The following is a 14440-nucleotide window of genomic DNA, read 5'->3' as shown; positions in this document are numbered from 1 at the left end:
CCCCCTGCCCTCTCAATTTCTCTGTCTCTATTCAATAATAATAAAAAAATGAAATAAAATACATCTCTTTAAAAGAAAGGGTTAAGTGGTCTGGGAGGTGGCACAGTGGTAAATCATTGGATTCTCAAGCATGAGGTCCCGAGTTCAATCCCCGGCAGCACATGTACCAGAGTGATGTCTGGTTCCTCTCTCCTCCTATCTTTCTCATTAATAAATAAATTCTAAAAAAAAAAAAATTAAAAAAAAGAAAGGATTAAATAGAGACAGTCAGAGAGAAAGAGAGAGAGAGATGCCTGCAGCACTGCTTCACCACTCAAGTTTCTCCTGTATGTGTGGGGGCTGGGTGCTTGCACATGGTAATGTGTGCACTCTACCAGGTGTGCCACCTCTGGGCCCCTTTATTTTTCTTGAGTATCCTTTGCATGTGCTGAATGTGCTCAGGTGATCTTGCTCTATTTTTTCAAGTAGTTTTTTTTTTTTGGAATGTTCTTTTTTTTTTTTTTTAATAATTACTTATTCCCTTTTGTTGCCCTTGTTTTACTGTTGTAGTTATTGTTGTTACTGTTATTGATGTCGTTGTTGGATAGGACAGAGAGAAATGGAGAGAGGAGGGGAAGACAGAGAGGGGGAGAGAAAGACACCTGCAGACCTGCTTCACCGCCTGTGAAGCGACTCCCCTGAAGGTGGGGAGCCGGGGGCTCGAACCGGGATCCTTAGGCCGGTTCCTGTGCTTTGCGCCAGGTACGCATAACCCACTGTGCTATGGCCCGATTCCCTTGAGTGTTCTTTGAAGCAAGTGAGACTGAGATTTTTTTTTTTTTAAACTTTTTTTTTTTCCTCCCGGGTTATTGCAGGGCTCTGTGCCTGCACCATGAATCCACCGCTCCTGGAGGCCATTTTCCCCCCCTTTTGTTGCCCTTGTTGTTGTAGCCTCGTTGTGGTTATTATTATTGCCATTGTTGATGCTGTTCGTTGTTGGATAGGACAGAGAGAAATGGAGAGAGAAGGGGAAGACAGAGAAGGGGAGAGAAAGACACCTGCAGACCTGCTTCACCGCCTGTGAAGCGACTCCCCTGCAGGTGGGGAGCCGGGGTTCGAACCGGGATCCTTATGCCGGTCCTTGTGCTTTGCGCCACCTGCGCTTAACCCGCTGCGCTACAGCCCGACTCCCTTTTTTTATTTTATTTTTATTTTTTTTATTTGGGATGGAGCCGGGAGTTGAGGGGACGGGGGGGGGGGGGGGGTGGCTGAGGGGACTGCCAGCGGCGGCCTGAGGGGACTGGTGGCGGGGGCAGCGGGAGCGATGGCAGAGCGGAGCTCAGCTGCGGCCGCGGGAGGAAGCGCCCAGCGCAGCGCGGGCAGGTGCGGGGCCCGCAGTGAGGAGGAACCGGTCTCGCTCCGGGCGGTGTTTACCGCCAAGGCCCGGCCCGGAGTGTGGACACGTGGTGTAGACGCGCCGGTGGTGACAGGGGAACGCGATCCGGATGCCGGGTCGGTGCGTCCGGGACAGAGCGCCCCGGGGCGCTGAGACTGAGATTTTTAAAAAAATATGTATTTTATTTATTTATTCCCTTTTGTTGCCCTTGTTGTTTTATTGTTGTAGTTATTATTGTTGTTGTCGTTGTTGGATAGGACAGAGAGAAATGGAGAGAGGAGGGGAAGACAGAGAGGAGGAGAGAAAGACAGACACCTGCAGACCTGCTTCACCGCCTGTGTAGTGACTCCCCTGCAGGTGGGGATCCTTAAGCAGGTCCTTGCGCTTTGCCCCACCTGCGCTTAACGGGTTGAGCTACAACCCGACTCCCGAGACTGAGATTTTTAAAAATATATATTTAAGGGGAGTTGTGCAGGCGGTGCAAAGCACAAGGACCGGTGGAAGGATTCTGGTTCGAGCCCTGGCTCCCCACCTGCAAGGGAGTCACTTCACAAGCGGTGAAGCAGGTCTGCAGGTGTCTATCTTTTTCTCCCCCTCTGTCTTCCCCTCCTCTCTCCATTTCTCTCTATCCTATCCAACAACAACGACAACAATAATAAAACAAGGGCAACAAAAGGGAATAAAATAAAATAAATATATATATTTAAATATTTATTGGACAGTGACAGAGAAATCAAGAGAGAGAGAGAGAGAAAGGTGAGATACCTGCAGCACTGCTTTACCACTCATGAAGCTTCCCTCCTACAAGTGGAGATTGGAGTTTGATCCCGAGTCCTTGCAAGACTGAGCCTGTAATGATTCCATGAGGTACAGGCTAACCCACTGCAGATTCTTGTTCACTGTGGGCCCCATCTTTGCCTGTTGTAAGCATGACAACATGCGGAGAAATACACCTTGTCTCACCCAGACCTGGGGTGCCCTGACCTGAGCCAAGTATGGAAGGAGGGCAGTTTCAGAAGGACAGTGGGGTTTGGAGGAGCTCTGGCGAGGATGGGGATGGGAGGAAGTCTTCCAAGCAGACTTACTTACCTGCAGGCCTGCACTCTGCGCCTCTTTGTCCTGCTCAAGTCCCTCCTTGTGGTTGGCGCATCTGGTCTGGGCTCTGTAGCAGGAAGTCACTAAACTGAGCTCAGCAGGTACAGCACATGCATTACCATATATGAGGCCCTGGATTCCATCCCTGGCCAACACATGGGAGCCTTGTGCATGGTGACGTGTGCGCTCTAATAGGTGAGCGGCTACCTGGCCCCAGTACGATTTGGTTTAATTCCTTCACTTGCTTGTTCGTTCAGCTGCCACCAGGGTTACTGCTTGGGCATAATGAGTCTACCATTCCTGGTAGACTTTAAAAATTTTTTTTGGGGGGGAGTTGGGCGGTAGCGCAGTGGGTTAAACGCAGGTGGTGCAAAGTGCCAGGACCGGCATAAGGATCCCGGTTTGAGCTCCTGGCTCCCCACCTGCAGGGGAGTCGCTTCACAAGTAGTGAAGCAGGTCTGCAGGTGTCTATCTTTCTCTCCCCACCTCTGATTCCCCTCCTCTTTCCATTTCTCTCTGTCCTAACCAACAATGACAACATGAAGAACAACAATAACTAAAACAACAACAAAAAAAAGGGCAACAAAAGGGAATAAATAAATATTAAAAATTTTAAGAAGTCCTTTTTTTTTAATAGGACAGGGAGAAATTGAGAGGGTTAGGGGAGCTAGAGAGGGAGAGACAGCTGCAGTACTTGCTTCGCTGCAGGTGGGGAGCAGGGGCTTGAACACAGGTCCTTGTTCATGGCAATGCATGCGCTTAACCAGGCACCACTGCCCAGCCCTGACTCCTCTCTTTCCATGACTACACACTTGATTTCTCCTCTGATAGCAAGACTCTCACGCAGAGTCCTACTGGTGAGTTCTTCTTGTGAAGCTGTGGAGCATTCAGGAAGGAAATCTGGGGCTGGCAGGTGAAGAACCAAAGGTAGGTCCCAGGTCCTCACCTGAGCTGTCTGGATGGCTGGGGCTGGGTTCTCCAGCGCTGCCTTTTGGGTTTGCCATATTGGCTGGAGCGTTCCTGCGGGCAGCTGTGAGCACCATGTGGGCTGAACGTCCCAGAGCACCTGGCTGCAGCTGTTTTAGGATATTCCTAAGCTCTGAGGTCTCCTTAGTGCTCCTGCAAGGACACAGTGTCTGTTGTTACACTCAGAATAGAGACTCCGAGCACTCATTCAAACTGACAGCAGCCAACCAAGAAAACCAGTTTGATGTCTAGACAGGGCTAGGTCTGGGGTGGGGGTAGATAGCATAATAGTTATGCAAAGAGACTCTCATGTGTGAGATTCTGAAGTCCCAGGTTCAGTCTCCCATACCACCAAAAGCCAGAGCTGATCAGTGAGCATTCTGATAAAAAGAGAGAGAGAGAGAGAGCTAGGTCTGCCCAGGTAGGTTTTGTGTGCCTGTGGAAGGCCAGGTAGTCTTCCTGTTGTAGGAGAACTAGTTGAGGATTAGCTAAGAAGCCTCTGCTCAAGCAGTTACATACTTTTGGGGGTCCGGGAAGAATGTCCTGCGGATGGAGGGATTAGCCATCCAAGGGCTTGAGCCAGGCTCCTGAGCATCAGAAGAGCCCTAAGGAAAAGAAAATGGGGAGATTTAAGAATTATAGACATCCACTGCCAGGGAACACTGCCATCTAGTGTCAGGTATATGCCAAACTTGAGTACTTTGGCTTTTGTTAAAGACTCCAGATTAGGGGTCTGGTTGGTAGCACAGCGGGTTGAGTGCACATGGCGGTGCCAACAGCAATCACAACAATAATAATAACAACGATAAACAACAAGGACAACAAAGGGGAGAAAACAGCCTCCAGGAGCAGTGGATTTGGATTTGTAGTGTAGGCACTGAGCTCCAGTGATAACCCTGGAGGCAAAAAAAAACAAAACAAAAAAACCACCCTCCAGACTAAGTTGGGAGAATCTGTAATTTAGTTCCACAATGCTAAGGGTTTGGTCATGATCCTATAAGTCTCCAGAACAAAAACAAAACAACTAAACAAGAAAACATGTAGCTAGGAAAACACAAAGCAAAACAAGGCTATAAGACTGATAAGTGCAAATTACAACAGAACAAAACTCTCTGTGTAATCTCACGGCATGACCTGGCCAGCCAGGATCAAAGAGCTCGCTCAGAGCACCTCTGTCTCGGAGGCTGACAGAGCACCCTGAGCTGCTCCATGGTTCCTCTGGCAATGTTGAGCTCTTCCACACCAGAAGAGTAGGTTTCAGGCTAAGCTTTACTTGGTCTCAGTTATCTGAGTCTTTCCCAAGACTGGACTGAAAAACCAACTGCTCCTGCTCTCTGGGCTCTCTTACTCTACCCGAGGTCCAGTCTCTCTTTTTCTTGGTAATCGCAACAAGAGTGACAGCTTTGAGGACTGCTCTTGGCAGCTGAAATTCTTGTGGTTGTATCAGATGCCTGCCAACTCTAGGAGGGGGCTGTGTGCATAGGGAGAAGCGTGGCACAATGACGGGGGGACTTGCTGACTCAGAATATGTACACGTCTCAGTCTGAGATTAGAAAACAAGGAGGTCAGGGCTAAATCACCTCCAGGTGATCTCTAAATTTTATCTCTAAATTTTTTTTTCTTTCTCTTTTTAAAAATATTCATTTATCTATTCCTTTTTGTTGCCCTTCCTGTTTTATTGTTGTAGTGATTTTTGTTGTCGTCGTTGTTGGATAGGATGGAGAGAAATGGAGAGAGGAGGGGAAGACAGAGAGGGGAGAGAAAGACAGACACCCGTAGACTTGCTTTACTACCTATGAAGTGACTCCCCTGCAGGTGGGGAGCTGGGGGCTCGAACTGGGATCCTTACACTGGTCCTTGCACTTTGCGCCATGTGCGCTTAACCCATGTGTGTGTTACCGCCCGACTCCCAAACACTATTTGCTTATAGCACTGCTCAGCTCTGGCTTGTGGTGGTGCTGGGGATTGAACCTGGAACCACAGAGCCTCAGGCATGAGAGTCTTCCTGCATAACCACTACGCTATGCCCCTGACCCTTATCTCTAAATTTCTTAGGATTCTACTTTTCTGTGGTTGTAGCTTCTTATTTGTTTATGAGTGAGCTATATCAGTGGAACTGGCATGGAAGCATGGGGATGCCAGTTATGGGGAAGCAGGAGGAATAAGCATAGGATTAGGGAGCAAAAATTACTAGAAAACTGGGTGAGAAAAGATGAGGTAAGTTGACTGAATGCATATGTATCTGTCCTTCTGTGTTGCCAGAAACTAACATTTCATCAATTAGGAGTATATGTGTGTTGTATAGGGTGAGAAAGCTGGGACTAGTTGAACCTGCAGAGCACACAGTAAGAATATAACTAGCTTTCCTGCGTGGCTGGTCAGGGAATGATGGCAGAGGACCTGTCAGTGATCTGGGACTTTGTGATGCTGAGAGCAAAAGTCTGATGAAAGCTATAGTCCATAAGAACTTAGAAATGAAGCATGAGGGGCCGAGTGGTGGTGCACCTGGTTGAGCACATATGTTACAATGCTCAGGGACCTGGGTCCAGGCCCCAGAGCCCCACCTGCAGGGAGGAAGCTTCAGAAGTGGTGAAGCAGTGCTGCAGGTATGTCCTGGCTCTCTCCTCTATCTTCTCCCCCTTTCCTCTAGATTTCTGGCTGTGTCTATAAAATATTAATAAAAAAAGATAAAGAAAAAAAATAAAGCATGACAGTAAATTTAAATCCAAGAAGTATTTCTTTGTGGCTGAAAAGCAAACAGCTCAACAGCTATGTGTACACACTTGGCAGCATGTCGTTTACATTTGTACTTGTATTTGAATTGTGTGACTGATAAGGGCTGGGAAAACATGAGCTCTGCCTCACTGTCATACACACCTGGGTCTGTGCAGTGTTCACAGGGGCTGAGGGACACACCACCGGATCATCTGAGAGGTCCAGAGAGGAACACACCCGCAGGAAGGCCAGGCCAAATGACTGCTGACGTGAGAAGGGCTGGGAGCAGGTCAGGCGAAGTCTGTCCCATGAGTCACCTGAGGCAGGAGCCAGGAAGTCATCTTGAAGAAAAAAAGAGAGAGGCAGGGGGCGGGAGTACAGCAGGTTAAGCGTGCGTGGCAGAAAGCGCAGAGACCGGCATAAGGATCCCGATTCCAGCCCCCAGCTCCCTACCTGCAGGGGGGTAGCTTCACAAGCGGTGAAGCAGATCTGCAGGTGTCTTTCTCTCCCCCTCTATCTTCCCCTCCTCTCTCGATTTCTCTCTGTCCTATCCAACAACAATAGCAATAATAACGACAACGATAAACAACAACAAGAGTAACAAAAAAAAAAAAAAGGGAAAAATGCCCTCTAGGAGAAGTGGATCTGTAGTGTAGGCACCGAACCCCAGCAATAATCCTGGAGGCAAACAAACAAACAAAATGAGAGAAAGAGAAAGAGAGAGAAAGAGGCCTGCAGGAATAATTAACTTGGAGAATGTGCCGCTTTGTCATTTGTGTGATTCAGATTTGAACCTGGCTCCCACTACATTAAAGCTTCAGTGCTATAGTCTCTCTTACACTTCCTCTCTCTATCTAAAACAAACAAACAAAAATCAGGGTCAGGGCGATATCATAATGGTTATGCAAACAGACTTTCATCCCGAGACTCCAAAATCCAAGGCTTAGCTTAATGCTCAGGTCTGTCTGTCTGTCTGTCTGTCTCTCTCTCACTAAAATAAGAAAAAAAAACCAAAAACAAATAAACAAGAAAAAAAGAGAGAACAGGGAGTCAGGCACTAGCACAACGTGTTAAGTGCATGTGGCACAAAGTGCAAGGACCGGCTTAAGGATCCTGGTTCAAGCCCCCCCCCCCCTCCCGGCTCCCCACCTGCAGGGGAGTTGCTTCACAGGCGGTAACGCAGGTCTGCAGGTGTCTATCTTTCTCTCCCCCTCTGTCTTCCCCTCCTCTCTCCATTTCTCTCTGTCCTATCCAACAATGACGACATCAACAACAACAATAACCACAACAATAAAACAAGGACAACAAAAGGGAATAAATAAATATTTTTTTAAAAGTTTTAAAAAGAGAGAGAGAGAACAAGGCCAGGGAAGGGAAAGCATTAAGTGGAATGGAGAAAAGATATGTAAGTCAACACTGAGGAGAGGAAAGAAAAGACAAGCGATGTAGTTTCTACAAAAGGGGGAAAGGAAGCCCTCAGTCACTGAGCCTTCAGGCCTTGGTTCTCAGGGTTGGCAATGTCAGGCAGACCACTGCAGGCTTGCCCAGCCCCAGCCCCTAGACTTTTCCCATCACTCCTCCCTGGCACCCTCATTTTACCCGTCTGTAATGTCCTTACTAATGTCTCAACTTAAGAGGAGGTGGCTATAGTTTTGGGTTCTGGGGTGATCACCTACCCAATGGGCTAGCTGATTCCTTTACTTCCAGGCCCATGGGATCTCAATCTCTCCTGACCACCACATGCCCTATGCTCTCGCAGAATCACGTACCAATAGAATGACTCTTGTCACCTTCAGCTCCCCTTATCTACCTCGGATGCATGCAAGTCACTCATCCTTCACAGCATTACAAATACCTCCAGTTTAAAAACAGGCAAATCCTTATTGTACTACACGTCCCTACAGGGGCCAGGCAGTAGCGCACCTGGTTGAGTGTTCACATCACAACATTACTGTGCACAAGGACCCAGGTTCAAGACCCTGGTCCCCAACTGCAGATGGAAAGCTTTATAAGTGATGAAGCAGAGCTGCAGGTGTCTCTCCTTATCTATCTTCTCCTCCCCTCTCAATCTCTATCCAATAATAAGTAAATATTAAAAATTAAAATAGTAAAGAGAGAGAGAGAAGTCAGATCATCACCGTGGGAGAAGTGGCAACAGGGATCGAACTAGGAGCCCAAGGCATGCAAATCTCCCACTTGACTAGGTGAGCTACTTCCCCAGCTGCCCTCACATCTTCTTATCAGAGAGAATACCCACACAGATATATCACATAGCTGTGCATGCACTAATCACCCTACTTCCCCAACAGATAGCACTCAGCTGCCCCAGGCTCCCTCCCCCAGTCCACTCAGCACCAGCACTCAGTGTCCTCTGCAGCCCTGCATGGTTCTCCCTGGCCCCACCTTACCATCTTTGAACATGCGGACCCCCGAGCGGTTTTTCCCCTGCTTTGAGTCGGAGAGAGACATCAGCATGGTTGCAGGGAGCAGGGTGGAGAAGGGTCTGTCCAGGGGCCAGGAGGACCGGCCCACCTCAATCTGCAGGAACGCACTGCCACAATTCCCTGGGGAAACAAGTTGGAGATAAAGCCGGAGTGATGGGCTGGCAGGGGCTCTAGAGACTGCAGACAAGGGAAACAGGTGGTAGAGAACATGCTTCCTGGACTCTGCGGCTGCTGGAGGCCCGCAAAGGTCAGGCGGTGTGTGGGGCCCCTGCTGAGCCAGTAGCTAAAGCAAGATGAAACCTCGGCTGGATAAATGGCAGCGTGGTGCCTCACTGTTCCTCTAGCCAGAAACCTGCACTGACTACAGAGAACTGCAATAGTTATGTCCAGGGGGATGGGAGGTAGCACAGCAGGTTAAGCGCACGGACTGGCGTAAGGATCCCGGTTCGAGCCCCTGGCTCCCCACCTACAGGGGGGGGGGGGTCTCTTCACAGGTGGTGAAGCAGGTCTGCAGGTGTCTATCTTTCTCTCTCCCTCTGTCTTCCCCTCCTCTCTCCATTTCTGTCTGTCCTATCCAGCAACAATGACAGCAATAACAACAATAATAACAGCAACAATGATAAACAACAAAGGCAGTGGAAGGGAGAAAATAGCCTCCAGAAGCAGTGGATTTGTAGTGTAGGCACCAAGCCCGAGCAATAACCCTGAAGACAAAAAAAGAAAATTAAAAAAAAAATTTATGTTCAGTCTTGTGGCATTAACAGACAATTCTAACCTCTATCTTTTTCTTTACTTATTTTATTTATTTAATTACCAGAGCACTGCTCAGCTCTGGTTTATGGTGGTGTTGGGGATTGAAGCTGGGAATTTGGGGCCTCAGGCATGAAGTCTTTTGTATCTCCCAGCCCTAAACTCTGCCTCTCTTAATCCTTACCTGGAAGCCTGGCGCTGCCAGGGCTGAGATCAATGAATGGTATTAGCCAGTTTTCTTCAAAGATTCATTTATTTATTAGTGATGCAGGGCGGAGCGAGAGAACCAGAACATCTCTCTGGCATTTGTGATCCTGTGGCTTGAACTTGGGACCTCATACTTGTACGTCCAGCTCTCCAGGCACTGTGCTACCACACTTTGCCAGTTTTCTATGCTATAGGATTCTGAGACCAACCTTAACTCATAAACTTTTTTTTTTTTTGAGAGGCAGAAAAGCAGAGAGAGATAGAAATAGAGAGAGAGAGAGAGAGAACCTTCAGTGTTGCAGGGCCACTTTAATCTGGGTCATACACATGACAAGGCAGCACACTATCCTAGTGAGCTATTTCACCATCCATTTAACCCATAAACTTCTTCTTTTTTAATATTTATTTATTCCCTTTTGTTGCCCTTGTTGTTTTATTGTTGTTGGATAGGATAGAGAAATGGAGAGAGGAGGGGAAGACAGAGAGGGGAAGAGAAAGATAGACACCTGCAGACCTGCTTCACCACCTGTGAAGTGACCTCCTTGCAGGTAGGGAGCCGGGGGCTCAAACCGGGATCCTTATGCTGGTCCTTGCGCTTTGTGCCACCTGTGCTTAACCTGCTGCACTACCGCCCGACTCCTAACCCATAAACTTCTAACAGAGCCTTCCGGATAAGCCTGCATAGCTCATCCCTCAACATCCTTTTGATACAGATGTTTAGACGCATATTCACGTTCTACTTGTCAGCAGTTATAATTATGTCAATGACCCAGCAGATCAAAGCAGGGCAGGTATGTTGCATGATTCCAGGAGTGACAGCCACTGTGAATTCTAGTTCTGCAACACCACAGACCTGTCCCAAGGCCAAGAGACACATCTCTCCTGCACAGAAGGCTGAGCTCACATCAGAAAGGCTGCTTAGGCAGACTTAATTTAGGTATTTTGATGGAACGTTTGGAGGGGGACGTTTCTGCCAGGTCCTGCAGGGGTTCCTTGGTTCCCAAACACTCACTCACCTACATCAATGTAGCCAATTGGGACGGCCTTCTCCAGTTGCAGTTCTACTTTGAGTTGTCCACTCTTGTCCTGAGGACAGCTGAGCCAGGGGCCCCTCTGGCTGTCTGGGTTCAGCAAGTTCTCCACAGGATACTTTGGATCCTAAGTCCAAGAGATGAAGAATGACATCAGACGCCTTTTGGATTCCAATGGGAAACTCACCATGTGGGATCCATCCTGGCCCAGCACCTAGGATCTGGCCCCACTGGGGTGGTGTGGGAGACTTAGAGAAGCTGAGGTCACCTTTTGTGGTGACAGTGATATCCTGACAGATCCTGCCCTGTTCTCAGTGACAGAGTGACTACACTACCCTTCTGGGGACCCTGGTATAGACCTTGGGCCTACAGCTTTGCCTGGTCCCTCCACACTAAGGTGGAAAATGTGGTAGCTCTTCTGTCTTTAACTTACTTTTCCTTTCGCAGAGCTGGATCCTGCACATGTACAATCGATATCACTGTTCCCAGGCCACTTTTACATTCAGATAAAGAGAGTGAGAGAGAGACACACACAGAGAAGGGAGAGATACCACAATTACCAGAGCTTCCCCTGGTGCAGTGGCACTCCTGTGTGGCACTGGAACTTGAACCTGGACATGTGCCCTACCAGTGAGGCATCTCTCTAGCTCTCTCTCTCTCTTTTTTTTTTTCAAATATTTATTCCCTTTTGTTGCCCTTGTTTTTATTGTTATAGTTATTATTGTTGTTATTGATGTTGTCATTGTTAGGACAGAAAGAAATGGGAGAGAGGAGGCAGAGATAGAGAGGGGGAGAGGAAGACAGACACCTGCAGACCTACTTCACCACTTGTGAAGTGACTCCCCTACAGGTGGGGAGCTGGAGGCTCGAACCGGGATCCTTAAACCAGTTCTTGCGCTTTGCGCCATGTGCACTTAACCCACTGCACTACCACCCGATTCCCCAGCTCTCTGTCTTTAACTCCTGGAAGCACGTCTATGCTGCTCAGGTTGCTCTGGGAACAACCCCAGGGCAAAAACAGTATTTTCTCCTGTGAGAAGTACAAGAACTGGCAGAAGGATCCAGGTTCGAGCCCCTGGCTCCCCCCCTGCAGGGGAGTCGCTTCACAGGCGGCGAAGCAGGTCTGCAGGTATCTATCTTTCTCTTTCCATTTCTCTCTGTTCTATCCAACAACGTCAACATCAATATCAACAATAATAACGAAATACAACAAGGACAACAAAAGGGAATAAATAAATAATTTTTTAAAAAGTCTCCTCTATTAGATTGGGAGCTTCCTGAAGATGCAGCCAAGTCCCCCTCACTTTTTTTTTTTTGTGTCTCGTACTCTTTTTTTAATCTTTATTTATTTGAGACATAGTCAGAAATCAAGAGGGAAGGGTAAATATAGAGGGAGAGAGACAGAGAGACACCAGCAGCACTGCTTCACCACTTGCAAAGCTTCCCCCCCACAGGTGGGAACTGGGGGCTTGAACTCAGGTCCTTGCATACTCTAACATGTGCACTCAACAAAGTGCAGCCACCACTCAGCTCCTGATCTTGTACTCTTTTCAGTCATCAAGAAAAAAAAAAAGATCAGGCTTGCTGATTAATGTACCTGAGAGGAAAATGATACCACATGGCTAATCTTCACAGGAGCCATGGGGGCAAGGGTGTAGCGGGAACTTAAACTTGTACAAGGCAACAATGCTTTCTCCTGAGATTTCTCTTCTCACCACTCAGGTACAGCCTGCATTTTGTTGTGAGTAGTTTCCAGAGGAGAAAGAATCTTCTTGTTGGTCCTGAAGAAAAGAATGTCACGAGTTACTTGCAGCATTCAAACTTCTTGAGGACCATCACGAGCTGGGTTGAGGAGGTTGGCAGGGAACAGCTCTGGACCAACTCATGAAAGTCCAACAAATGTCTAAGTACCGCAAATATGGAAAGAAGTCATGAAACAACAGAGCATAAAGATAACGTATCAGTATGCTAATGCCTGTGGGCTCCCAAGGGCATGAATCAAGTATCTTAAGTCACTAATCTTTATATTACTTGTCCAGCACATGGTAGGGATACACAACAAATCTTTCACAAACCACGAGTCTCTTTTTTCTTCCCATAAAATGAGTCTTCCAATATTAAGTTTCTTTTCTACCAAAGATCTTCAAACATTTGCTGGAGCATGCAGATTCCTGCTTATGATAGGAACTTAATGAATATGAATTCAAGTTTGCTTCTTAAGACATCTATAGTGCAGAGCTCTGTATTTCCTGCTTTGTCTCCTATGATTCTTTTCATCAGAGGTGTGTTTTATCTATCAATATTCAATTAATCTTTAAAGTTACTATTGTGATCTTAGAGGTAGTGGTGGATAAAATGTTAGTTTTCAAGCATGAGGTCCTAAATTTGGTTCCTGGCATTATATGTGCCAGAGTGATGGTATGGTGTAACCATCTCTCCCTCCCTCATAAATAAACAGCTCTGGGGATCGGACAGTGGTGCACTGGGTTAAGCGAAGCACAAAGACCTGCGCAAGGATCCCCACCTGTAGGGGGTTTGCTTTACAAGAGGTGAAGCAGGTCTGCAGGTGTCTATCTTTCTCACGCCTTCTCTATCTTCCTTTCCTTTCTTCATTTTTCTCTGTCCAATCTAAAAAATAAAGAAAAATTTAAAAAATTTTAAAAAAAGGTCACAGGAGCAGTGGATTCATAGTGCAGGCACTGAGCCCCAGTGACAACCCTGGAGGCAAAAAAAAAAAAAATGTTGGGAGTCAGGCAGTAGCACATGGCGCAAAGTGCAAGGACCCACGTAAGGATCCTGGTTCGAGCCCCCGCTCCCCACCTGCAGGGGAGTCACTTCACAAGCGGTGAAGCAGGTCTGTAGGTGTCTATCTTTCTCTCTCCCTCTGTCTTCCCCTCCTCTCTCCATTTCTCTCTGTCCTATCCAACAACGACGGCATCAATAGCAACAATAACTACAACAACAATAAAAACAAGGGCAACAAAAAGGAAATAGTTAAAAAAATTATTATGGATTGCACCCAAGTAAAAGACTCTGGGGTGGGTGGGTGGGGAGAATACAGGTCCATGAAGGATGGTAAATGACATAGTAGGGGTTATATTGTTAAATGGGAAACTGGGGAATGTTATGCATGTACAAACTACTGTATTTACTGTTGAATGTAAAGCATTAATTCCCCAATAAAGAAATAAATTAAAAAAAATAAAGACAACAATGAGATACCACTTCAAAAAAATTATTATGGGTATTATGGGTATTTGTACTTTGATTTTTGTGAAACTTTATCGAAGCAAAAATAGTAAGCATGCTAGTATAATGAACTCTCATGCATTTATCAATTAGCTTCAACAGCTCTTTGACCAGAGGTGTTTTAAAGTTGTCTAAACAGCATTAAATGGAATGTCACTCCTTACTTACATCCTGCTCTTCTCACTCATTTGCTCCCCACCTGGCTCCTAAAAATATGAGTTCATGACTCATGATGTACACTTGACCATACTGGTCTTCTTGCCAATCTCCTGATAATAACAACAACAAAAAATTCTCCACCTTCAAGATAGTGCTCATACCATGACCTCTGCTTGGGATACACTTTCTCTTTCCCACTTGCTAAATGCCTAATGCATTAAAAAAAAAAAAAAAAAGATTTACCAATTTTTAAGAGAGACAGAGATACCTGCAGTACTACTTTACAGCTCGTGAAGCTCCCTCCCTGCAAGTGGGAACTGGGGCTTGAACCTGGATCTTTGTGTACTATAATGTGTGCACATTCCCAGATGCACCACCTGGTCCCTAAATGCATCTTGGATGCTCCCCTCTGTCCAATCAGCTCAAAGTGATGGCTCCACTTTCTCAAT

General features: G+C 46.9%; 1 protein-coding gene across 6 annotated transcripts in view; it reads right to left on the bottom strand.

Annotated features, from left to right (window-relative positions):
* The window catches only part of XNDC1N (XRCC1 N-terminal domain containing 1, N-terminal like), a 50941-nt gene that overhangs the window by 34842 nt on the left and 1659 nt on the right, over window positions 1–14440 (bottom strand). For 5 of the 6 annotated variants that reach the window (XM_060176899.1, XM_060176895.1, XM_060176898.1 and 2 more), the window contains 7 exons: window positions 12181–12364; window positions 10569–10710; window positions 8560–8715; window positions 6314–6492; window positions 3956–4041; window positions 3417–3589; window positions 2465–2537 (listed from right to left, as the gene is read on the bottom strand). In XM_060176899.1, coding sequence (XP_060032882.1) covers window positions 2465–2537; window positions 3417–3589; window positions 3956–4041; window positions 6314–6492; window positions 8560–8715; window positions 10569–10710; window positions 12181–12225 — 854 coding nt within the window. In that variant the 5' untranslated portion in view covers window positions 12226–12364. Of the gene's footprint in view, window positions 1–2464; window positions 2538–3313; window positions 3590–3955; window positions 4042–6313; window positions 6493–8559; window positions 8716–10568; window positions 10711–12180; window positions 12365–14440 lie in introns of all 6 variants that reach the window. The other variant, XR_009545641.1, reaches the window with a different exon arrangement.

Source organism: Erinaceus europaeus, chromosome 17, assembly GCF_950295315.1.
Source record: "Erinaceus europaeus chromosome 17, mEriEur2.1, whole genome shotgun sequence".
NCBI lineage: Eukaryota > Metazoa > Chordata > Mammalia > Eulipotyphla > Erinaceidae > Erinaceus > Erinaceus europaeus.
The sequence above is the reverse complement of the archived record's forward strand: the minus strand, read 5'-3'. Positions and strand labels throughout refer to the sequence as shown.